This window comes from Calidris pugnax, unplaced genomic scaffold, assembly GCF_001431845.1.
Source record: "Calidris pugnax isolate Ruff unplaced genomic scaffold, ASM143184v1 scaffold58, whole genome shotgun sequence".
NCBI lineage: Eukaryota > Metazoa > Chordata > Aves > Charadriiformes > Scolopacidae > Calidris > Calidris pugnax.
The window spans coordinates 1,024,620-1,049,662 of record NW_015090868.1 but is presented as its reverse complement, the minus strand read 5'-3'; the positions used below and the strand labels follow the sequence as shown (position 1 = coordinate 1,049,662).

At 45.6% G+C, this 25,043-nt stretch overlaps 1 protein-coding gene across 5 annotated transcripts in view; it reads left to right on the top strand.

Moving 5' to 3' along the window:
- LNX1 (ligand of numb-protein X 1, E3 ubiquitin protein ligase) overlaps window positions 1-25,043 on the top strand; it is a 71,874-nt gene that overhangs the window by 41,353 nt on the left and 5,478 nt on the right. For 3 of the 5 annotated variants that reach the window (XM_014945581.1, XM_014945584.1, XM_014945583.1), the window contains 6 exons: window positions 3,504-3,659; window positions 6,333-6,535; window positions 8,605-8,976; window positions 14,217-14,342; window positions 19,931-20,108; window positions 21,983-22,211. In XM_014945581.1, coding sequence (XP_014801067.1) covers window positions 3,504-3,659; window positions 6,333-6,535; window positions 8,605-8,976; window positions 14,217-14,342; window positions 19,931-20,108; window positions 21,983-22,211 — 1,264 coding nt within the window. The remainder of the gene's footprint in view (window positions 1-3,503; window positions 3,660-6,332; window positions 6,536-8,604; window positions 8,977-14,216; window positions 14,343-19,930; window positions 20,109-21,982; window positions 22,212-25,043) is intronic. The other 2 variants (XM_014945582.1, XM_014945586.1) reach the window with 1 other exon arrangement.

The window sequence follows — 25,043 nt, the reverse complement described above, 5'->3', positions numbered from 1 at the left end:
TTCTTTCTCTAGCAGTTATCATCATCCTGCCAACTGGAGGCTTGCGTTCTTCTCCAGTTCTGTATATTTTCTTCTTTTATTTATTTTTTTAAGTCCTCAGCTGTTCCGAGCAGCCTGCAGATGGACTCCTGGTTAGAGCTGCTGGTCAATCATTAGGGATAGCTGGAGTATGTTCTGTCCTGTGCTCACTAAAGATACAGCCCAAACCCTCTGGAAAAAGGCAGCCCCACATGTCTGTGTCCCCATTGCCACTCTGCTCTCCTGGGAGTGGAGGCACTCCTGTGGGTGGTGGTTCCTGGCCTTGGAGCTCCACACACCTTGCATGAAAGCTGCTGCTGCTGCTGCCTTGCCCAAATTTCACAGGTTCATGCCTGGGACAACCTGAGAGCGCACCTCAGCCATGCCTCATTGCTCCAGGAGATCAGATGGCACCTCACCACCTCTCTGGTGGCTCCTCTCCTCACCAGGCTTAGTCAGTGCCTAAAGCTGAGACTCTGCCGGTCTCACAGTGGACACAGAGCGGAATAACCCCTTCTTGCTGATAACCTTGTGTTGATAAAGGAGCTGTCAGATCATGCGGTGAAGCTCAACATTTTATAGCCCATCTGTCCCCAGTTTTCAGAATTCCCTCATCTTAGTTCAGATGTCTCTGCTTAATCTTTGTTTTGCCTGTATTTCAGTCAAAGGGGCTCTGAGAATGAAAACCACAATGTGTACCTGAGTATTGGCCCTCAGCATCAGCAGCACTGAGGTCAAATTAACTATCTTCCCACTGCAAAGTGTGTAGGTTCCTTCAGTCTGAAGCTGATATGTCTGTGGGGCCAATGCTCAGTTGCAATATGACTGTGAGGGTGCAAGAGAAAATAATCATTCCTGATGTAGGAGAAAAAAAAATATTCATATAGCTATGATCTGCTTAACTTGAGGCTGAATGCGGTACTGGTTTTGGAAAACTCCTCTGCTATCCATGGACGCTGAAAAACATGATATATAACAGCAAACGTATTTCTCTTATAATTACAGCAGAGAAATAGGTACAGTCTAATACATGGAGCTGGTAGCAGTGCTGCACTGTGAAGATCACTTCTTGATTTCCACTTGCAACCTGTGGTTTGATTCATTTAAACAAAGTAATGTGCATCCATTTTGGATTTAAATGATTCAGGCTTTCTTTGTTCCTCTGTTTAAACGTTTTGCTGGCCTTTTCAGCTGAGAACTGTTCATTGTCCAAACCAAAGAAAATATTAGAAAGTGAATGAAAAGTACAAACGCTGATGATAAAATGTTTGGGGAAGGAGGTTTTAAGATTGTCAGCTTTTTAAATAATTTGGTCATTTGTAAATAACCCATGCAAAAAAGTATTTGTCTGTAGTGCAGCACCCAAGCCTGTGATATCTGCCTGAAAGTAATTTCATGAATAGCACTTACAGCTACAAATAGCTTTCCAGGTCTGAAGTAGAAGTTAGGAAAGTTTAAAGGCGATGGTTTCATTCTGAGACGTGTGGGAAGGTGACAGGAACATCCTTCCGGCAGTGATGCATTTAAGATGTAATATCTTCTGACTGGATCTGCTAGTGTAAATGACCTTGACAATCTACTTAAATGATAAAATATCTCCGAGCAAAGACTGCTCCAGCTTTGCTATGTTTATTTGTATCACCGTGCTCTTAGTTTGGCATCACACTCTTTAAATTCACTTCCAAGAACTACTATATGTGTGTGTATATACATATATATACATATGCATACTTTTTACTCAAACTGATTTACAAATACAAGTCATAAACCAGCTAACACTTTAGGAGGAAAGGATTTGGGAATGCAATTGCAAAAACCTCTGCACAGTTTTGTTGCAGTAAAAGGGAGCCCTGCTTCTGGTTTTCAAAAATGTTCATGAGTTCCATTTTGCAGTCAAGCCATTGTAAAACAAATTGAATTTATGATTGCTTGAGGATGTCAAACGTTGTTCAAAGTCAAACTCATTCTTCTTAGTCTCATGGTGGGTGCAGTTCTACCATCTGTTATTGCTTTACAGCAGTCAAGACCAAGGCAGTCCTGGCAGGACCACAGAACAGATTCTCCTGATGCATGGGTGTATCTCACTCCTACTGTTCACTTTGAGCCCTGTTGTAGTTTTTAATGTATATATTATATATATATATATCTTTTTATACATAAAAGATGGATGGACAGATATATAGATAGATTGTTTTTATAAATACTTCAGTGTTTGGGAAAAGCATTTGAAGAAAAAGAAGGTAAGTGAAACACAGATGGCTCCAGGTATCAACCATTTCATGGCTCTCTACGTGCAGAAAAGAAATTGGCTTATCCAGCCCCAGGACAAGAGTGCACAGCCCAACTTCTGTGTCAGGAAGGCTGCACCCAGCAGGAATCCCATGCTGTTCCTGTTTTCCCCAGATTTGATTCAGTTTCAGTTCTGATTTTCCAAAGCAGCTGTTGGACATCTTACAGAACTAGCTCAAAGCATCCTGCTCTAGGACCATGAGCCAGGCAATTTCCAGAAGAACGAGATTGTCTCTGCAGCATTTCCTCCACTGCAGACCAATAAACTTTGTCTGCTGTAGATGAGATAGCCACAACTTTTGAGAGACACATTCAAATCTACAAGAGTTTCATTTTAGTTCTTTTGGGATTCCTTTGATGAGAGGAATGTCTAGCAGCAAGAAGACATGTTAGAGTTGGCATTGCCTTCTACCTGCCTTCTGAATTGGACATTCAAGCATTCAAGCATCCCTGGAGAATGAATAGAAGGTACTAAATCAAAATGATGGCAAACCACTGGGAGAATGAAATGCTAAATGAAAATCAATTGGGAAGGAAGAGTCGCAGAACGAAGTCCCACACTAGCTCAAGTACATGTGACATTCACAGACTCAAGAACTTTTCAGGAATAGGTTACACAAGCTTCATTTAAATTCCGGTGACCAGGTGCTGGGAAGCGTGAATGTGTGTCCCTGCAGATAGCCTCATCTGTGGGGTGAGCTGGCACCTCACATCAGTCAGACCTTCTGATCTAAATAAGGACTTGCAACTTGAGACACAAGTCTTGTTTACAGTGACCTTTGATTAATCTGGACTCAAACACCGCACGGTGCTTTGTCACACTGGATGCTGGGATTGAAGGCAGGAGTTATCCTGACGGCAGCACTGTCAGAAGGAGCATGGTGCACACAGAAACCTGAGCACTGGAGGAACACTGACACGAAATATTATAAACTGTGGGGATAAAATATTAAGCATACTTAAGATTTTGTATTACAGTCTCATGGCTACTATACTAACAACTGCTCAGTGTCCTACGTCTTATCAGACAAGCGGAGTTTACTGTGTAAAGCTGGTCTCTCCTATGTTATTTGTTAACTGTAATGGGATATGTGAAAATATCGATAAAATTGCACACTAACACAAGGAAAATATTGCTTGAGGAAAAAGCACACACAGTCTTTCTGAATGCGGATGACGTTTTATTATATTGACAGATTCAGCATGCTCCATACAACCCCCGGTGACAAAAACACAACACTCTGTGGGAAAACCTACAAGACTCACCAAAAACAAGACAGAAAGTTTCCTTCTTTCTAGATTCAGCAGCTCTTCGATATTTAAGGACTGGAAATATAAAATGGTAAAGAAAGGTATGCAATACTCCTGGGTTTTCCTGCTCTGGAAAACCTGGTCAAAGAGAATGGAGAATTGTAATTAAGAGTGTAAAGGCTGGAAAATGGGGTCTATGCAAAGTGGTGCTCCAGCCTCACAGCAGGCAGTGCATACATGAATGGTACAAGCCTTCAACCCACTTGGAGTCCCTTAAATTTGGCTGATGGGGCCCCATTCAGTGTATGCAACCAGGTGCTGGAGCCAGGTCAACCTCTTCTGGGTGTGCTGTATCCACGAGAAAAAGTCAAGTTGAAGACATTTCTTTCCAGACACAGCATCATCTTGAGATAGGCATGGCAGGTTTTGATCAAACTGCACACAATGTATGCAGACTGTTTGGTGAAAAAGTGATCCTTACTTAGATAAGTCTATACCTTACACAAAGATACAGGTAAGTCATCTAAGTGTGGAGACTTGTTCACTGTCATATTGTTCTGATTTTGCTCTGGCATAATTAGAGACTGAAATAACACAAGAGTGTCAACATCTCATTCAGTCCACAGTTCTCCATGGTCAAGAAATGTAATTGGGTAATTCCTTTAGAAAAGTTTCAGGAATGAGCTGTGGGAGAATGAGTGTTGGGGTCAAAAACCACAATTTGTTAGGAGATGAGGTGAATCATCATGCAACGGGAAATGGAAGTAGTTCTGCTATAGGACTGCTTTGGTTGTCAGCAAAATATGCAGGGATATTTATTTATGTGATTTCCATGCAGAAAAGATCTGGAGGTCCAGATTATCATTTGCATTTTTATATATAAATACCCTTATAGCCACACTGACAGTATAAAATGTGCACATTTATTCTGGCCTTATTATCAGGCCTTTGATGATTTTTGAGGCGTACTTGTATTGTCTGACTTTGAGCACCCCACTCCTCCTTTCTTCTTACGTAGCAGTGGAGAGAGCTTCACGCCTCCAGGGGTGATTTAGAGGTGGAAGTGGGTACCACTCTCTTTGGGTACCCATGCACTATAGAGGAAGCCAGAGCAAGTACATCACCAAATTATCCATTTTGCATAGAGGTCTGGATTTAGATGGAGTGAATGCACGCTTCAGGCAGGAGAGACATGAATAAATTACAGTCTAGGCAAATAAGGTTCAGAAAATAGATAAGTGTGGGGAAAATACACCACCTTCCATTCCTGAGACATTAAAGTTGTGTGCAAAACTGAAGTAAACCCATATTCGTGCAGAATCTGTGTTACTAAAAGAGTATAAACTAAATGAATACTTGGATGTTAGGTTGATGAAGGCTGTATAGTTATCTAGATAGACTTTTATTGCCTGTCAACTGTATAAAACCACAAAGTCGAAGTCTGTGCTACCGGTAGGTGCTTTTTACAGCTGTGGAGGAAGACAGCTTCCCGCCTCGAAGAGCGTATGATCAAAGAAGTGGTAAGGGATGCAACATGGTGTTTCTTAATTTTTTTTTTCCTGTTCTTTTCTTCCCCTTGCTCTCTCCCAAAAGGTTTTGGTGCCTTGCTGGTTTGTTGTCTGCTAATTCTGTAGTAGAAAATATGTATTCTATCTGCTCTGTTTATTTTGATTTAACATTTCACCCCTATTCAGTAACAGTCACTGTAACTTTCATTTCTAAAATAGTTTATTGAAAAAATATTAGCACTTAATTTTTTGACTTAACAGGGTTTTCATATAAGTGCTGGGTTGGACTCGCGCACAAAAAGTTCAAAAGCTTTTTCTCACCTATGGGGGATTCAAAATAATTGAAGGCTGATACACCTGTGCTAGAAAACTCACTGGTCCTTTTACTTCAATTTTGCTCACCGTTGAATGTGGATTAAAATTTTGAATTGACCTAGAAGGAAAGAAAGTATTTGTGACATGGTGTGAAAGCAAAAATGCCAGATGAAGAGTAGGGTTTGGAAGAGGATACTCTTACTCAGTGCACTAAAAATACAAAAAGGACCCCTGACCACCATGTCCCTTTTCCCCACACACTGATTGGCAGGGCCAGCAGAAATTTTTCCCTCCAGGCACCCTGACTTTACTCTGGTTTTAATACAGACACATTGCAGTAAGAGCCACTCATTCCTACTTCTTAGAGTTCAAGCAGGGATGAAAGGAGAGCAGTCTGGTAGGGAACCTACTGTGTGCTTTGGGTTGCCTGAGAAATCTTGCTTTTCTCTTAGCTGAAGGTAAAAAACCCCTTCCTTGGATGTCACAAGCCAAGCATCCAGTCGTCAGCTATGGCATCAAAAATGGAGGAAAAGAGGGCAACCTGGGCTGCTACCAATGAGACAGGGTGTGCAGCCCACTATAGCAGGGATGGATGTTTGTTGAGGTGTCCATGCCCATCTGCTCTAGGGCCAGCAAGAAACCGTGGCCTGGTTCAGAGGGGTTTCTAGTGAAGAAAAATGTACTTTGTTCCCTTAAAATATTAGCACGTGTAGTTGTTTTTAAGTACATTTTGTCTGTCTGGGTTACATCAAAGTTCTAGGGCTGTGTTTTATGGGAAAAAAGGAAGTTGAATGTATTAACTGGAAAACAAAATCCCTTCAAGTCCACCCAGTGAGCATGCGTATCCTTTCCTGGTTTGGATAACTGGCGGGTACTTGAAGCTCTGCGGTGCATGTTTCAACAAAGCAAAGCTGTGATGTCAAATAAATACCTTAATATGTGCATTTCCAGGTTTTCCCAGGTTGTATCACCTGATTCCAGACGGGGAAATTACCTGCATTAAGATCAACCGTACGGATCCCCACGAAAACCTGGCCATTCGGATTGTGGGAGGCAGCGAGACTCCTTTGGTTCACATCATCATACAGCATATTTACCGAGACGGGGTAATCGCCAGAGATGGAAGGTTGCTGCCTGGAGACATGATACTAAAGGTACGGTACCATGGAGGTACAAAATAAAAGTATCCTAACGGAAAATAAGATGGTCTAAGTTGATGATGAGATGAGATTTGCAATGTTGCTTGTTTGTGTGGGCAGGAAGGTGTTCAGTTCCTCTGCACACTGTAATGATTTCATTCATCTCAACTGTTTTTGAGGCCCACAGGTTTGTTTATTTTTCCTTTTCAGTACCAGGCCTCTACCCAAACACGGTAGATCCAAAATGCAACATCGGGCAATAGACTGTTGACGTTTCTGACCCAGTGGTCCAGAAGGTTTTTTTCTGAAAGCAGAATCTGGGCTTTTTGCTCAATTTGTTTCTACTGAATTGTGGGCTTAAATCTCGGTTAGTGAGGTTTTCTATTGCCTTATATCCCACTTACACCAGGACAGGTGATAGGGCCCTGATCAGCGTTATTTCAGCATCTAGCTCCTCTGTGTGATGATTTTAGGACAAGAGGAAACAGCCTCAAGTTGCACCAGGGGAGGTTCAGATTGGATATGAGGAAAAATTTTTACCCTGAAAGGGTTATTAAGCATTGAAATGGGCTGCCCAGGGAAGTGGTTGAGGCGCCATCGCTGGAGGTATTTAAAAGATGGGTTGACATAGTGCTTAGTGACATGGTTTAGTGATGGTTTTTATCAGAATTAGGTTGATAGTTGGACTAGATGATCTTAAAGGTCCCTTCCAACCTACACAATTTGATGATTCTGTGTTCAGCAGCACAGAGCGTGGGACACTGCCCTCTCTATTTTGGGAGTGTTGCCCCATCAGCAGCCACAGGTGAAAACTCTAAGAACAAATTTAAGCAGCGTTCAGGCATTGGCTGTTGGCTTCTACTTCTGCTCCTGTTTCTATAGAAATGTATAACAGATGAAGGAGAATTAGGCCAGATGGTTAAAGATCACGTATCTTGTGAGCAGTGGCTACAGCAATAGCTCTTGAATGGGAACTGCGCTCTCAGCTGCCCCAGTGACTTGGGGCTCTCCAAGGATGCTAAATTATATTAATGCTGACAGAAACTACCGGTTCCTTTCCTTGCTTTGGTGGTGTGTAGTTGGAGCGCACAAGGTATATTCACACTGCAAACCAAAGCTCCAGCTGCAGCTCACCCAGGTGCACCCAAAGCAGCTTAACTCATCTGGCTCAAATATTGGTGACAGCATGGCCGAAGATGGCAAAGATCTCAGCACAGGTTTTCCAAATTACAGGGACATCCCTGAGCAGGCTGCTTTGTTCCCTGTGGGCCGTGCTGCCATGGATAGACCGGTGCTGGTACCCAGACTAACCAGTGTGGCATTAGCTGGGAAAATGCTAGAGGAGATGGAAATAGGTGGACTGCAAGGTCTGGCATGCATATCTCAGGGTCTTCTTCCAGGTGGGACTCCGGATGCCCATCTTAGTGCCTGCTCTGGTGTGCCTGGCTGGTAGGGTGAGTGAGTAGGTGGCAGCTGGGCGAGTGTCACCTGGTCGTGCGTTTCGGGGAGGCTTTTTGTCCTGGTGCCAGCACAGAGTGGCAGAGGTAATGGCATCACTGGGCCAAAACTGCTCCTGCAGGGCACATCCAAACTGCAGTGGGAAGCCGTGATTGCAGCACGGACAGGCCCAGCCCGGCTCTCCCTGGCCGTGTCTGACTGCCCAGGGATTTACCAAGGATTCCCAGGAATTTCAGCCCCATGCAGCTCACACCTGTGTCTCTAGGGGTGCAGTCCCCCCCTCAGACCACAGTGGGGACAGCCCCATCGTGCCCACACGGGCGGTCTGCAGAAACAAACCCCAGTCGAATGCTTTCTCCTGTGCTGGTGAACATTTCTGTTCCAGTTTGTATGTCTGGAGACTATCAGGGAGAAAGGGGAAAAAAAAAAAAAGGCAGAAAGTACAGTGCGTCCTTTCCTTGGGGGGAAGACTGTTCTGCACCGCAGTCTTGGCCTCCTGCGTGACACGGTTTGAAATAGCACACGTCACTTCGTGTGAAGACATCTGTGTAAATACATCTGCCCTCTCCCGTGCCAATTCAGATCAGACGGTCTTTCTGCTGCTGATTTACGTTCCTCTCTTCCAGGTAAATGGCATGGACATCAAAAACGTGCCTCACAACTACGCCGTGTCCATCCTGAAGCAACCCTGCCACGTGCTGCGACTGACGGTGCTCCGAGAGCAGAGGTACCGGTGCCGAAACAGCGGGCTTTCCCTTGATGCTCACTGCAACAGGGACGACAGCTTCCACGTTGTGCTAAACAAAAGCAGCCCAGACGAGCAGCTGGGAATCAAGCTGGTCCGCAAGGCCGACGAACCGGGGGTATTTATTTTCAACTTGCTGGAAGGCGGCGTGGCTGCCCGTGACGGACAGCTTCAGGAGAACGACCGGGTGTTGGCCATCAACGGGCATGACCATCGGTACGGCAGTCCAGAGAGTGCAGCCCAGCTGATACAGGTTTGTCACCACCGCTTTGGCCCCAGGTTCTGAACTTTGGGAAAACCAAGCGGTGTATTTTCACCATCCGTTGCAAAGCAGGGGTCAAAATTAATGTGTGTGTATTTGGGGGAGGGAAAATGTGTCAAGCTTGGGTGGGAATTTACACCTCTGAAAGCTCCTTGGTTTCACTGTGGGTGCAAGGGTGAATACAGGCATGGACTCTCGCAGTGATGCCCACTACCATCAGGCTTTCTAATGTACAGATCAATGTAAACACCCATATGCACTGTACATCACCAAAGAGCAATGCCATCTACCAAAAGACGGGCCATCTCGCACCCAAGGACCACTGGGTCCAGCTGGGTCCTGGCTCCTCCAGCTCAGAGGGAGCCACAGTGCTCCCTGGTTCAGCCCTGGAGCAGACCAGAGCAGCCTACAGCAATGGACAGCATGTTTCAGGATGAGCATCATCCTCCCAGACTCGGTGATTTCCCATGGGTGTGTTTTACGACTGAAGGTACTCCATACCTTGTAGTTATTTCTTAGCTAAATCCAGCATACCAAAATCCAGATGTTTTGGAAAAACATGGATCTGTCGCTGCATTTTTTATAAATCTCGATTTAGGCTCATGTGGAGAACTAAAGGGGTGCCTCTGCAATGCACTCTGCAGTGTTTTACCACAAAACTGTCAGAGAAAAAACCTGTCTTTCTCAGCTTCTGCCTAATTTCCCCTCCAGAACTTTTTTCATTTGTTTTCTTTCTTTATAGCCTGCATTTTTAGAAAACTTCAATGTAAAAAGCAAAGCCAAGAATATTTGTTGCTTTTATCTCATATTTATAGCAGTTATTATACACGTGCAATTTCACATTTCATTTGGAAGCACGCAGAAGGTTCACATGGAAGAATTTCATGTGCCTCAATAACAAGATGTCAAATCAGGGTGGCTGCTTCCCCTTTCCAACAGGTATAATCATGGTAACATGAGACGGACTGAAAGAAGCATTCAGATCCTGCATCTTGTGGAAGGGATTCCTCCTTTAGCACAGGTTCACAGTTGGCTGTAGCCAACTTTTGTTGAGTAGTTTATAGCACAGGTAAAGAAAATGCTGGTTGTTGAAATTCTGGTCCAGCATCTTTCTGGATTGCTTTATGTAGCTCACTAACTGGGAGCAGAAGGCGGCAGGGGAGGGGGAGATTTAAATTCTCTGAGGGGAACAAGTCTGGAATGAAAACCTTTCTAAAAAAATTGGTATTCTTGGAACAGTTCTTTATGGCTACAAAACAAGGCAACAGTGCTTCATAAGCAAAAAACACATGCAGCCTAGAGATGAAATGGAAAAAATGACTAATGAGAGCATTCACACACAAGTGTTTAAAAACGCAACTAAAGCTCTTATTGGGTTCCAAAGGGTGGATGTTATTTATAATAATGCTTGAAATGCACACCAGTCCTTGGGAATTTAAACAACATGCCCATCAAAGGGGAGACTCAGGTTTCCAAACAGCCAGGATTACATTGCATTGATGTGAGCTCTATGAATCACATTTGTCTAATGCAAAATTCCCAGAACCTGTGTCTTTTTTGTCATGTTTTTTCATCAATTATCATTTGTCTTTCCTGTTTCCATGTTATGCCAGAGAAAAACCATTATGCTGAAGGCACAAGTGTTTTGCATTTGCCTCTTACACGAAGGGATGTTTTACTCTGCCCTCTGATTTCTCAACAATATCCTGCCTGTTGAGACCTCAGCGTGTGTCACTCACAGGACACTGAGGCCTTCAAATTAATCATAGAATCATAGAATTGTTTAGGTTGGAAAGGATCTTTAAGTTCACTGAGCCCATCAACCTAACACTGCCAAAACCACCACTAAACCGTGTCCCTCAGCACCACATCTACCTGTAAATTAATGGTGGTGGAAGCTTCAAATATGCCTTTGGTTTCCTTAAAAACAGAACTAACATTCACTAAAAGGCGATGGTGGCTTGTTAGCCTAAGGACAGCTGGGAAAACATCAGATTTCTGTGGAATCTGATGAGTTCTGACTTCTAAATAATGAATATTTGAGATGAATTTGATTTTTCAGGCCTTTAGCGATTATACATTAGCATATGTGAAGCAGTTGTTAATCAGTAGATTAGGTGTCTGGCTGTTTATAAGCCCAGTCACAAGAACTGAAAAGAAGAAAACGCGCAAGTACTAATTAGGAACGTGCGCACATCGTAACACTTGGGAGTTTGCTGCTTCCCGTTTGTCGCGTCATCTTTAGTCATGGCCTTTGTGTCAGATGTGGCACTTTTAATCTAAATAACGTGACATTCCACATCTGTTTTCCATGGGAGTGACAAGGCAGGGAACAAGGTAACAGATCAGTGAGCGCTCGTGTGAGCACATCAAGCCGAGCCGTGCTGGTTGAGCCAGACTTTACTGCCCCCAGATGTTCACCCTCCTCTCTCAGAGGGGTTGGGAGCAGCTGTGATGGGTGCACGACCCTCTCTCCATCATGACAACCACCATGGGCAGAAAGCAGGTTGTGATGGGGAGCCCATCCACATCCTCCCTGCGAGAGATGGGGCAGCTTCTGCCGAGACCAGCACTGCTGCCACCTTGTTGTTTGTTTTTTTTAAAGATGCAGTTGCCTGCTGGATGATCAGAAGTCACCACTGATGCCTCCCTGCTTGGTTTGTTTGGCTGTAGCACAAATTTTAGTTCCAGCAGATTGTTTCAGCTATTTCTTGCATACAGTCTCAAAGCTAACCTCATGCTTTGGCATAAGAAAAAAAAAAACAAAAAGCAAAACAGAGAAGGAATTGTGGGGAAAACAAGTGGTAAGATGGAGGGAGGGATCAAAATGAAGCAGTAATTAATATTCTGATCAGTAGAAATGTTAATGGTTTTTTATATGGAAGTACATAAATTCAAGAGCTGGTCTTGTTGTTTGGATAACTTCTTAAAACACTCTGGACTTCTGAGAAATTACTTAACTTGACTGACCTGGAGACAAATGTGACATTGCAATAGAGACTCTCGGTGAACTTTTGCTAGTCATTCTACAAGAATTAATCACATTTACAACCTTCCTCTAAATAACCAACTTTGAGGCTAACCATGTGGCAACAGATGAGTTTTAAACAGAAGTTGCGTAAGTTGAAGTTGTTTATTTTAAGAGAAAACTGGATTTTCGTGGGGCCATATGCCCCTAGGAGGTTTAGGCTTGTATTGTTCAGTTCCATCTCAATCACATTGCAAACTAGGGACCAGGGTGGTTTCCTTTCTCCTGAGATACAGTATTCTGCTTTTAGGTACCAGTTGAGTCCAGGAATTAATATTCTGTAAAAATAGACCTGGTGAAAATATCTAGAAAGTTGTTTTGAACTATGTGTGTATGTACCAAATGAAATATTACGAAGCTGTGGAGATTTGAGTTGCTGGTGAAAAAACTAGCATCCCCCAAGATATTGGGAAAGTAACAAAGAACTTCATGCATTTTACTGAGATATCACATTCCTTGGAAATAGCACAGCCTGAACATGCAAATTTCAGGCTTGAAGTTGGAGGTTTAGGAGAGATAGGTTGCTTTTTTTTAACTGTAGTGACATTTTTGTAAAGCATTTTTTAACCCTCAGCTACTACTATTGAATCCAGCTCCAGAAAAGACAAACCAAGCTATAAAAACAAAAATCCCAGGGGCCTCCTCTGGCTTCTGTTAATTGTCTGCGGGAGATTTGATTTCAATAGCGCAACTGGATCTGGGTTTGGTTTCCAGCTGCTTGTTCAACGCCAGCTTTCCTTGGAGCGTCTCCCCAGCGAGCAGGGCACGTCAGCCTGCCAGCAAACCAGGCTGGAGGTCTGATGCCACCGGGGCTGCGGTACCAACAAGCATCGCTCCTGCAGCCCCAGGGGGACCAGACCTCCAGACGTGCTTGCGGGGGGCTCCATGTCAGATACTGAGCAGTTCCTCGGTAATAACCTGTGAGCAAAGAGGCAGGAATCCCTCTGGAGACCAGCCCTTGAGAGCCCCTCCTGCCTGCCACACCACCAGGCTCTTTAGCCTGGAGAGAAGGAGATTAGGGGATTAATTTTTTTGTCTTCTGAGTATGCTCCTGTAGCATTAAGGCTATTTCTACACTTCAGTTCAGTATGCTGGTTTGCCCTTGTGGCAGACACCTACGATTCACCCAGCTAAACCTCCCTCCCTCTCAGCTCTAATTTTCCATCACTGTTGTCTTGAACAGATTTGTATGAGCTTCACTGAGGGGGAAAAAGGAAGCCATTTAGAATCAGAGAATCATAGAATGGTTTGGGTTGGAAGGGATCTTAAAGATAATTGAGTTCCAACCCCCCTGCCATGGGCAGGGACACGTCCCAGTAGAGGAGGTTGCTCAAAGCCCCATCCAACATGGCCTTGCTTCTAGGGAAACGGTGCTGATTCAATAAAACAGGAAAAATTCACCTGTGCGCAGAATTAATAGCACTAATAGGCACACACAGAACACCTGAAAAAATAACGAGCAAACATAACTGAAAAGAAGCTTAGCAGCGTCTCTCAGGCACTTATTATGAGTGTGTTGTTGTGCAAAAAGGCCCAGAAGCATTTTGAGCTTCTTTTGGGTTAATTGTTTTTGCAGTTCCTGTTCCTAGAGTGAAAGTTTGGGCTGATCTCCCACCCTAAAACTCCATCACTCTCTGTGCTTGCTTGTGCCCTCCCTCTTTCTGTGTGCTCTGCTGCAGCAGGATTTTGTTTCTCAAAATGCACGTCCCTTTCTTCAAGCTGCCTCACGTTTGCAGGTGGACTCAGTTACATCGTTTGTTCCCCGCTTTCCCCAGCTGAAGCTTGAGCACATCCCTCGTTACAGGGTTAATTGCATCTTTTCCAGAGTTCCCATCCATCAGCAGCAGCTCTGTCTGTCTCGCTTCCATGGTGGATGCAGGTGTGTGTGAGAGCTGATCAGTGCTCGCTGTGGTGGATCATTGCTTCCAGCCAAATTTGGGGTGGATAGGAAGGGGTTTTTTTCAGAGTTAACACCAAATTTTCAAGAGAAGTATTAAGTAGCAGGCAGTAAATTTTTATGGACTTTGTTGACCTGAACTGATGCTACTGCTTTTAGTCACTGCAGCCACCTTAGTGGGAAATTCAGACCGTGCTTAAACGGGACCCACGTGTTGTGAATCCTCTGGGGCTGACGTGGAGGGGTTTATTGCTCCGGGGCGGTGGGATTCACGCTGTTACCTCCTCCTCCTCCTCCTCCCTGCAGGCCAGCGAGAAGCAGGTCCACTTCGTGGTGTCGCGGCAGACCAGGCAGCAGCCCCCCGACATCCTGCAGGAGACAGGCTGGAGTTACGGCAGCCCCCAGCCCTGTCCCCCCGAGAGGAACAGCAAGGTGAGGGCACGGGTGCTCGTGTGGCTTCTCTGCTGTCCATGGGATGGGGTGTTCTCTCTGGTTTCTGTCACCAGAAGAAGCCTGGTTTGTTTTGCAATGGAAACGTAAAAGCTGTGCTCGTTATTTACCCACTGCTTCTGCCCTGACTGTGTCTGGGGTGGGGAGGTAGGAGAAGGTGAAGGGTGGTGGTGGGGCAGGGGGACACAGTGTCCTGGCCACTGGGCATGAACCCAGCACAGGGCAGTGCGCTCCAATGAAAATAAGGGGCTTATCTGAAGTTCCTCCATCTGGAGCAAAGTCTTCAGGCAAAAAGCTTTCATGCACAGGCCTGAGAGATTTCCATAAGCTGTTTCAAAATTAGGGTAATTATTAGTCTGTTGCTCATTGCTGAAGAAACCCGTGCTCTGACCCAGCTGGGAGTTCAGTGGCTGGAGTCTCCATGGCTGCTGCAATCGTGCTGTCCTGCTGTGGGGCTTTGGACCCCAAAATGTGTTGGTTCCACTCTGGCAGCACCTGGTACTTACTTGGGATGAGGGCTGCCAGGGCTGATGTGTAGCATGGCCGAACCTGACCCTTGTGGCACAGAGCCACCATCTCCCTCCAGTACAGCTCTGGCTACCAAACTGTCCCCCCACAGCTGCTCCCCTGCACCCAGTTACATCGTGTGTTTAGTGCTTTTAGACTTGAATAGTCAGAGAAGCTCTCATTGTCAAATATATGAGGTTTTAAAGCAGAAACCAACGCAGCAAGAGCATTGAAAATACCTTTATTTACTCAATTTTATTCTGTCTATAGACATGACAAGCTATGGCCTTGCAGGACCTGGATTTGTTTATTTCACTGAATCTAAAGTCACGCGCCTGGCTAATTTACATTAATCACTCCAAGTGTCACCGCTTATGAAAACCCCATGTAGGCTGGTCCACCCGTGCCAGGGGTGCGTCAGGGAGGTGGGCAGGCAGGGCTGGTTTCAATCCATCCTGCCTGATGGGCAGCCAGATGTGTCCTTAGAGGGACCTTTGGACTGAACCAGCTGTCAGAGCAGGTGCACAGCTGTCAGCCAGGAGACAAGCCTAACTCTGCATTTTACAGATGCTTAAAGATACCCATTTTTTGCAGGTTTGTTCGGTGTTTTTTAACTACATTATGCAGTGTTTTTATGTGTAAAAAATATACTAGTGCCTATTTTCCTGGTTTTAGTTTTCCTTTTCTACGAAGTCCCAATCACAGCCCTCGTTAGGTGTAACTGGATCAGCAGGAGTTAAACCAGAGAGAGGAGTCCACCCTTGGTAGCTACTACCCAGTAGCAAATAGTGCCCAACTAATCGTGCATCTGCAAGGCATTACTTCCTAATGAAGTAATGATTTCCCTAGGGAGAGACGTGTAGGACAGCAATTAGCTGGGTGTTGCTACTGTACGATTTCCAGTGAAGCTCCAGGCACCTGCTAGCTCTGCCACGTCGATCTGATTAATTGATACCACATGGGATTATTTGGGAACACGACTTGTCTTCCATAAACTGCCCTAGATACTTATTTGCTCTGCCTGTACCAAGAAGGGAATTTCTGGTAAATCCAACGTTATTTTGGGTATCTGTGAGATTGAAGGGCCAATGTTGACCTTGCAACAGTCCTTTAAAGACTTATGAATCATCTTTTGTTGGGTAGGTCACGGCTTTTAGGGGGATTTCCAGATTGCCACAAGAGATGGGCACTACATCAGTGCATGAGTGGGTGTGCTGCTGTGGGCTTCTGTCCAGTGCCACCATTTGGGTGCTTTCCAGGAAAGATCACAGCCAAAAAAAAAAAAGAATTCTGAGCTGTTCCTAGCCCCCTGTAGCTTTGTGTGTGTGCAGTGGAGGGCTTACATTGGAGAAAATGCTCTGGCAATAGATCAGGACATCCAAACAGCCGGAGGAGATGATGAGCTTCAGGGATTGTGAGCTTTTGGTCTGATACAATCATTACTGGAGTGTTATTTGCCCTTTTACAGGGTATGAGTGTGTCAGTTCGAATTCCTCATGCATCTTTGCTGAAGGTTTAACTGAACATCATTTGCAATTCAAGTTCTTTAAACTCTAGACTTTGGCAGACTTAAAATGCTATCCGTTGTTAAATGGACATTAGGGCAGGAGTGATGCTGGCGTGTCCCAGCACAGCACAAGCTCCTGCTCCAAACCCAGACTATGCTTGTTGGATGGACTCCACTGTCAAGGGGGCTTGCTCTGTGTGTGTGGTTTGATGGGTCTGCCGCCCGCTGCCATCGGTGGGATCGCTCTACTATGTGTGATTGATAGAGAGATCACTAACTGGCTTGAATTCTGAGCAATTTCAAGGTGTTTCTTTGTCCCCTGAGCTCCCTGTAAGAGGTGACAGCAGGTCAGGAGCACTCTCTTTGAGGGAAGCAGCTCTCTCTGCAGAGCACGTGTGTAAACGTGGGCTGAAATCTCCTCCCAAGCCTTGGCTGTACTCAGCACCAAGAGCAATCTCCAGCCTCCAGCAGCTGTCTTGCTTGTTCAACAGCTCGGGAGCGGCTTTTGGCCCCCGTGACAGCCCCGTGGCTCCATCTGGACAGCCTGAGGAGTCGGCTCTCTTTCAGCCCCATGCCAATGGCAGCCCACCAGCCAGGCGTGTTGGAGGAAGAGGGAGGATGGTCTGTAGAGACCACCTCCTCCTCCGGTGGTGCTGCTGGGTGTATGGTGTGCCAGGAGGCTGGTATCTCCAAGCTGTTTCCCTGGGCAGGGAGCTCGGGGAGGAGACATGGCCCCAGCCACCCTGGCTGCAGAAAAGAGATGTCAGAAACACTTTCTTGTGCAGCCGAGGCTGTTAAGCCGGGCTGCAAAGCATAAACGGGCCAGATTCGATCCCTTTGAAGTCAGTGGGAGCCTTGCCATTAATTAAATAGCACTTGCTTTTAATTGGAACGGCTTCCTCACTCCTTTCTAACAAATTGACTAGTGCTTAAAACAAATCTGTCACCCCGTTGCTCCAGCAGGCGACGTTTTCTGACCGTACGAGCAGGTTGGCCTTCAGGTGAAGTACATTTTCCAAACAGACACAGCCATGTCTCTTGCCTGCAAGCCACGTGTCAAGGCTTTGATGTCGTGGTAATCTGCTGTAAATATTTATTTTCCAGTAAATATACAGAAAAGAAAAAAAACCCAAAACTAAAAAGAGAAGGAGATGAACTGTTATGTTTTTCTTCTCCTGACCTCCGAGGTCGCTTCAAAATGACAGAGAAGGACAATTGTTTAGAAGAGAATGCATTGAAATGCAGTCGCTGATAAACATTGCCTTTCAACTGGTTTACTCGTTATCAGTCCTACCTCCAAGAAAGCTCTACGTGTGTTTACTGAGAAAGGCTTTACTTTCCTTTCATCACTGCCTTCCTCTCAGCCGAGTCGCCCCAGTTCCTTTCTCTCTGCAGCCACCTAAAAAATGACATGTGGAAGAGCAGCTTCAAAGGCAAACTGGTCCTACATGGCTGAGCGTACAACGCCAGTGCTTTCGTGATTCTTTACTGCAACGAAACAGGACCATTTGTTACCAACCCCTGCTTTGAAATCTGCTTCTCTCTGCACCGATTCCTCAAAACCAGAGCATTGGCTGCTTTATCCCCTAATGTTTTTGGTGTCTGAGACATGATGGACAGTGCATAAGTAAAGGAATTGCTCTGAACACTCAGAGCTGCAAGTCTAATTCAAATTTCATGTTTTGCTACAAAATTTCAGGCTGCATTTTTGTGAAATTTAGTGGTGCCCCTATCCCACGTGCTTCAGGCAGTGGCCTTTTCCTGATGGAAAGCTATTCCTTTTCCAAGGGAAAAAGGATGATATTTTTGCACAAACATGGATGAAATGTTTAGTTTGCACAAAGAGAGAAGTATTAGGTTTAAAACATTTGCACCTTAAAGACAAAGGTGAAAGGTAAAAATTATTTGGACTAGAACATTTATATATTTTTAAAAGAGAATGTTGTAAAACCTTTAGAAATTTTGAGGTTTATTTGCAAGCTACAAGCAAAATTACTCTGATGCCGTACCTGTGTTCTGCATGGAGCAGATGTGGTATCTCCAAACAACTATATCAATTTCAGTTTTGTCCCAGTGACTGACAGGAGACCTTTCCACTGAGTTCTTTGCCATTTTTTTCCTGGAGCTCTGTGGCAGCTGCTGCTCTTCTACTCAAGAGTCTAGAGATCTTTCACTAAGTTGCTAAAAGGTTCTTGGTTTCGTTATCAATGTTGCACCACAGAAATGCTGGTGTGGAGATAGTTCCACTGAACACATCATTTAAAAAAAACCCACAAAACAAAGGTATAAACTGCCCTACTCCCATAAAAACTTCTTGTCGCTGTCTTCCTTCATCCGTTGTTGTTACTGTGGGAGCAGCTGTGGACGTGCCTGCTCCACTTTCTGTGCTGCTGGCCCAGGAATCGAGGTGGAATATCTTTGTGAGATCTCGGATTTCTAAGAAGAGATTAATGTGGCTTTAAATGAGTTTTATAGATTTATAGACTACTTTTGCGTATTGTAAATGTGAGGTAACACTTGTGAATGAGAAGGTTGGTTTGTTTTTTTTTAATATACATTTGAAATGTATTTAGCAGCACACTTATATCTACGTATGAGACTGGAAAGGACGGTGCTGTTCCTGCAAGAGGGGCTGGAATCTTCAGGAGTTGATGCCAGGAACACAGTTTATGAAATACTTGAGGAAATCAAAGGAATTAATATTTAAATCCAGATTTTTTGGAGAAGCATCCTTGTCTCTCTCAAGCTCTTCTGTAGGAGCTGGATGCGTTTTAAACGTGACATCCGGTTCCCAGGTTTTGTTGGAGCTTGTGTTGCCTCTCCATCCTGAGGCTGCCTGTGAGTCTGTTTCACCCTCACTCATACAATAGTTATTGCCTGACGAGCCAAGTGTTTGTAATTTTTTCTTTTCAGGGGGAGGAATAAGGGGATGACTGTCCTCAGACAGTAGAGGTGGTTGTCCCAAAGTGACCTTTTAAGCACAAGTAATAGGAAGAGCACCCTGGAAGCTGCTGGTTTTTGACTCTATAACTGTCCTTCTCTTTCACTGAACAGGAACACAAATTCTTCAAGTGTATTCCCCACCAATTTATACAGAAACACAGAAAGCTGGAAGAGCAAATGAAGTATTTATCTTGTAATCTGTCCCCAAGAGTTTTATTGCTTTAACCCAGGTGGACCATTTCTCATTTAACTATACAGATGACGTTCAGACTGCAAGCAGCAAAGCTAAGAACCACGACCTGATAGTCAAAGATATGACTTTGGCGATGTTAATATCAAAAGCATTTTTATTTTTTTTAAAAAAATCAGATTCCTTGTTTACATTTCAAAGATCTGCTTCTATTAGTCTCAACAGTAAACCACTTCTGACTGTGGTGGGAGCAGTGCCTGACTTTTAACTCTTAAAGCACGGATTATCTGGGTGGCAGCTCTGACTCCGCAGATGCCTAAGCCCCGGAGAGAGTCCTGGCTGCCATCTGGCCAGGCGTGGCGGGCAGCTGGGAAGTGTTTTGGTATTCCCTTAACGAATTCTTTAACGTTTTTTCCATCACAGAGCAACCTTCACACTGTCACCTGTCACGAGAAGGTGGTGGCTGTCCGGAAAGATCACACAGAATCTCTGGGAATGACTGTATCAGGCGGAGCATCGAACCGGGAATGGGATTTGCCTATCTACGTGATAAGTGTCGAACCCGGAGGAGTCATCAGCAGAGACAGCAGGATAAAAACAGGTAAAAAGAGAGGATTTTTGAAAGCCTGCTTTAATTAGAAGGCATCCTTTGAAAAACAGAGGGATAGTGAAAGAGCATCATACCCTGACATCTTCAGCCATCCCATAGATTTTGGGATGCATCAGATTAGAAAGTCTTAAATCAGCTACCAGAAAGGAATAATACGTAGCAGCAACCATCTCTGTGAAGTGGTGTGTAGGCATATTCTAGTAGGAAAAAAAAAAAACATAAAAAAACGTTTTTTGCAGGAAAATGAGCTTGCACCACCATCTCCTCACTACTGAAATCTTTATTGTGCAATCTGCACGGGTTTTTAATGTAGATTTTTGTTTGTTTGTCATATCATTCATGGCTTTGAAATAAACTTTTAGGGAGCACAATTCCCATCATATATGAAGCAATGTTAGTGCCTTGTGGCTCAATATCATGTCTGGAAATGTTGGCTTCATAATTCCGTTTGGCTCTTGTTGTAACAAAGTGATAAAATTAATAGCTTCTCCCCCTCTGCGTGAATAAGCTTTTAGAGTAAGACAAGGAGCATATTTTATTAGTGGGTTTTGCAGGAATAGGTAGGCAGTAGAGGAATGGTGAAACTCTCAGTTTTCAGGATGTTAGGCCTCCAAGAGGCACGTACCATGGTACCCTGCATCCAGCAACCACACACCTCCCCGTTCCCTTGCCCTTCCTCCCCTACGCTCAGCTTCAGCCCAGAAGCTGGAGGGAAATCCTGAGTGTGGGGGAAGTGAAGGCACCCCAAAGTGGGGGAGAATAGCTGCAGCCCAGCCAAGCCCTACGAGCCACCCTCCCTTTTGCAGGAGCCATGACTGCTCATCAAAACCCATGTAAGAACATGACAACAGGAGCCAACCAGCAGGTTTTCCCCTTTCCCCCTGCTGGGAAATGACTGCCTCTCAGTGGGATACATTTCCCAAAAAAAAACCAATATTCATCGTGAGGCAGCATGGAAAATTCAGCCTAGTTAATCTGATAAAATTAGAAACAAATGAATACGTGATGTTGTAACAGCTCCATAAGCCTCCACGGTTTAGAGCAGCCCTTAGGCTGGTATCTGTCTCATCGGGGCAGACCGTGAGAAGAGGTTAATGTCCACGTCCCACTGCCTGGGCTGCTGGTGAATACAGCCCCTGCCCGGAGGAGCATCTAGGGGGATCACAGAGGGCACCCAGGGAAGCCCTGGCGTTGGAACGTGCTGTGGAAGCAGCCGGAGCACTCAGCACCGCGGCTGCTGGCATGACATTGATGATGCCTTTATTGTTCTCCCTGTAGTAATTGAGGTCAGCTTTGCATTTTCCTCTGAAGCTGCTGTGCCTACATGAGAAATAAGGCACACAGAAAGATGTTTTGGCTTGGGGCCGTTCAAACAGGCATTAACATTAAAATAATAACGCGTTATTCCGCAAAGCAAACTGTACGAAGAGCCAGCTGGAGCGGCTGTCCTCAGCTTAGGGAGGGATGGCAGAAAACCACCTTGGAGCTTTTAGCTTTCAAGCTTGGGCTGAGTAGAAAAGTCAATAGCTAGAAGTGGGCTTTGGAGACCTGGACTAGCACCAGGTGGCCCTTACCAAAGCTTGTTGGTACTGCAGGGCCCTATCTGTGCCATCCAGCTCCAGATGCAGGACGTGATGTGACAGGAAACCAGGACCAAAGCCTCGGCGATGCTCCTGCGTAGGGGAATTTAGCCTCTTCCCTCATGCCTGTGGCATGTTTACCAGCATATGCTTCACATCCACGTTAAGGAATAGGATTAACAAACAGCTAGCTCTTGGCCCTGGCTTTGACTCGCTTGTGGGGATGGGGAGGGGGTCCTGGAAACACTTGCAGGGGTTTCTTATCATCTGTTTTATGGGTCTCAGGTGACATCCTCCTGAACGTCAACGGGATCGACCTGACGGGGGTCAGCCGGAGCGAGGCCGTGGCCCTGCTGAAAAACACCAACTCCTCGGTGGTGCTCAAAGCCCTGGAGATGAGAGCATGCGACGCCCAGGAGGAGCGGGGCCACCTGCCATCCCCCGGAGCCACGCAGGCCACCTCCCAGAGCAGCGAGTGGTCACCTTCCTGGGTTATGTGGCTGGGGCTGCCACGGTAAGTCCAGAGATTGCATCCTCTTGCTGAAGGGGAGTGGGAGGAAGGATTTGTATTTTCTGGCAATTCTTTCTTTTGGCTTGATTCATTGCACTGACATCTTAATTAAATCCAGGCTCTGTCACAGGCTTGACTCTAAATACCTCCCTTTTGTAAACGGGTATGCGGACAGGGGAAAAGAGACACGTAGGTCCCCTTGAAAAGGGAGGAAAAGCTCCCGAATTGTTCCAGGCTTGAAAAACAGATCTGGCACTTAGGGAGTGAAAGGAGAAGCTTGCAGGGATACAGGAGCTTGCTGAAACTGGGGTCTGGGCTCGACCACCCTGCAGAAGGCAAGAGCTACCCCTCCTGCAGCTCTGGAGCCCTGCTCCTCCGCCAAACCCCGCTGAATTGTTTGACTTTGCCCAGATGTTGCAAAGAGCGTGCAGTTGGCCGGTGTCTCCGAATCACCTCTTTTAACCCCACCCCCGACTGGAAGGAGTACATTTGTCATGCACAGGAAGCAGCAGCTGCGTTGTCGTTTCAGGGAGGGCAATAAAAGCCCCATCGGTTCTCTCCCTGCAGCTCCAGGGGTGTACTGTAAGATGTTCCATCAGGGCCCGTGGAGAGCCCGTCCCTGGACAGGCAAAGCTGGCATCACGTGGTTGAAATTTGGTATTCAGTTTTAAGGCGTGAAGAATTTAGTTTGCAGATTACTTTTGCCCGTTCTCCTAGCCCTGGCAACAGTTCAGAGTATCTTTTCTCTTTTAGGGGAGGGCATCAAAAGGTGGTGGTTTGCAGACCAGGTGGGCTTTTGCTCTAGGCATGGTTTCAGGACTCCTCTTCATTTCCCAGGCTCACATGCCAAATTAGATGGTTTCCCTCCCTCTGGCTTGAGCTGTTCTGAGCTCGTTCACCTTGCAGCAAGGGCTGCTGTGATGGCCACGTGTGTCCCAGGGCTTGGTCTGAGGCTGAGGGCTGTGTAACATGTGCTGAAGTAGTGCAGAGCAGAAGGCAGGCTCTGTGTGTGTCACTCACAGATGAAAGGTTCTTCCTCCAGTGGAGAGGACTGTGTGCTTATTCCTGTGAAAGAAAAGCAGTAAAAAAGAAAAAGCAGTAAATGTCTGGTCCATAACTTGCTACCCCAGGCAATGGTAAACTTTTCTCACCCAGTCTCGCTGCAGACAGGCAGATCCTTGTTCCTACTCACTTCTTCTGCACTGGAGCACAGGTAATGCTCCCAGCAGAGACCGAACAAGCAGGCTCGAGGTCTTATAGATGCTGCCATCTTCAGTGCCAAGTCTTGCCTTTCATCTCCACCCATTGCTAGATGGGCTGAAACAATTGCACCCTGCCTTCGCCTGGCCTAACCCCACCTTCACTGTGCTATATAGAAAACCTGAGCTGCTTGGTTGTTATCTTCTACCCACAGCTGCATGAGCTCCTCATGTCCTCAGTAAGGTGATGGAGATGAAGGACAGAGCTCTGCCATACTGTAGACTTGTGTTCTGCTTTGAGTTTTGGGAAGAAAAGGCATTTTAAAAGTGGTTTCTAAGCTCACTCTGTCCCCCCAGCCCTCGAAGGCTGTGTGTGAAGCCATTCCCACCCCTTTGGTCTGAGGGAAAACCAGCCCCAATGTCAGGAAGGCTGCAGACAGGAGGTCATTGTAACTGTGACCCTGGGCACAGAGCACAGAATGGCCAAAGCATAGCAGGGGACCAATGCTAATTAGACATGACAGTAACAAAGGTGTGCTGTATCCTTATTAATAGCTGGTTGGCTGAGTAGGGGTGTGAGGATGAGGTCTGGGCTGCTCACTAGGTATTATCAGACCCTTTGGTGTGCTGAGCCTCTTACTCTGGTACTGATTCTCCAGGGCCCACACCAGATACCTGGAAGGCCTTCAGCAAGTTCTCTCCCCAGGACCTGTACCACATTAACTCCTTTCCCTCCAGTCTGAGCATTTAACCTTTCCCTATCTGGCTTTCTGTTTGCTTTTGGCAAGGATCACGTCCCTCTAGACCTCAAGGTATCGCCCGCAGTCTCGTGTGCTTTCTAGGCTGCTACAGAAAATTGTTCTCTGTCCAAACACATGTCTGACAGGTCCATCTTAGTAGAGTTGCCTGATGCGCAACTATGGGGCAAGACAAATGGTGAAGATTCACCTCCCTTAATTAAGACTGTGATGACATTAGTAAAGCCATACCGTTTACTAGAGGAACTGCTCCAAGGTGTGTAAGTCTAAGAACATTTGGTACGGCTGATGGAAAAGCAGAAATGTCAAAATCATGACTCTATAGGATCATGCAAGGTATTTGGGAAGATGGACAGGATGGGGAAACACCTACATGAAGAAAGCTGAGCGAGTAGAAAAGGCAGCAGCGCTGGTAGGCCAGGAATGGGCATGATTAAAAAAGAAAAAAAAAGAGGTGGATAGATGGTGGAATCTTTAAATTCCACTGAGCAGGAGAGATGTGGCTCTAAGGCAAGCCATGGAAGTGCAGTGTGAGTGTCTGCTCACAGCAAGCAAGGCGGGGGGGAGCGGAGAGGCACCCTGAGATATCACAGCTTAGAGCAGGACTATTGGGCTCAGGAAACCAAGAAAGGAGAGTCTTTCCTTCCACGTTCAAAAACCACAGAATTTTGATGAAAAAGCCTGTGAAGGATGGTCCCATAAAATGTGCTGAGTTGAGGTAAATGCTAGGGGACGTCTACGGACCTCTGTCCATGACTTATAAAGTAGAAAACAGGCAAATGTTAATAGGAGCTACATGATTAAGTGTGCCTTCCTCACTTTTAAAGCTGGTGTACCCTAAATTCTCTGTACTAGCACAGAACTTGCCCCGTTCCCAA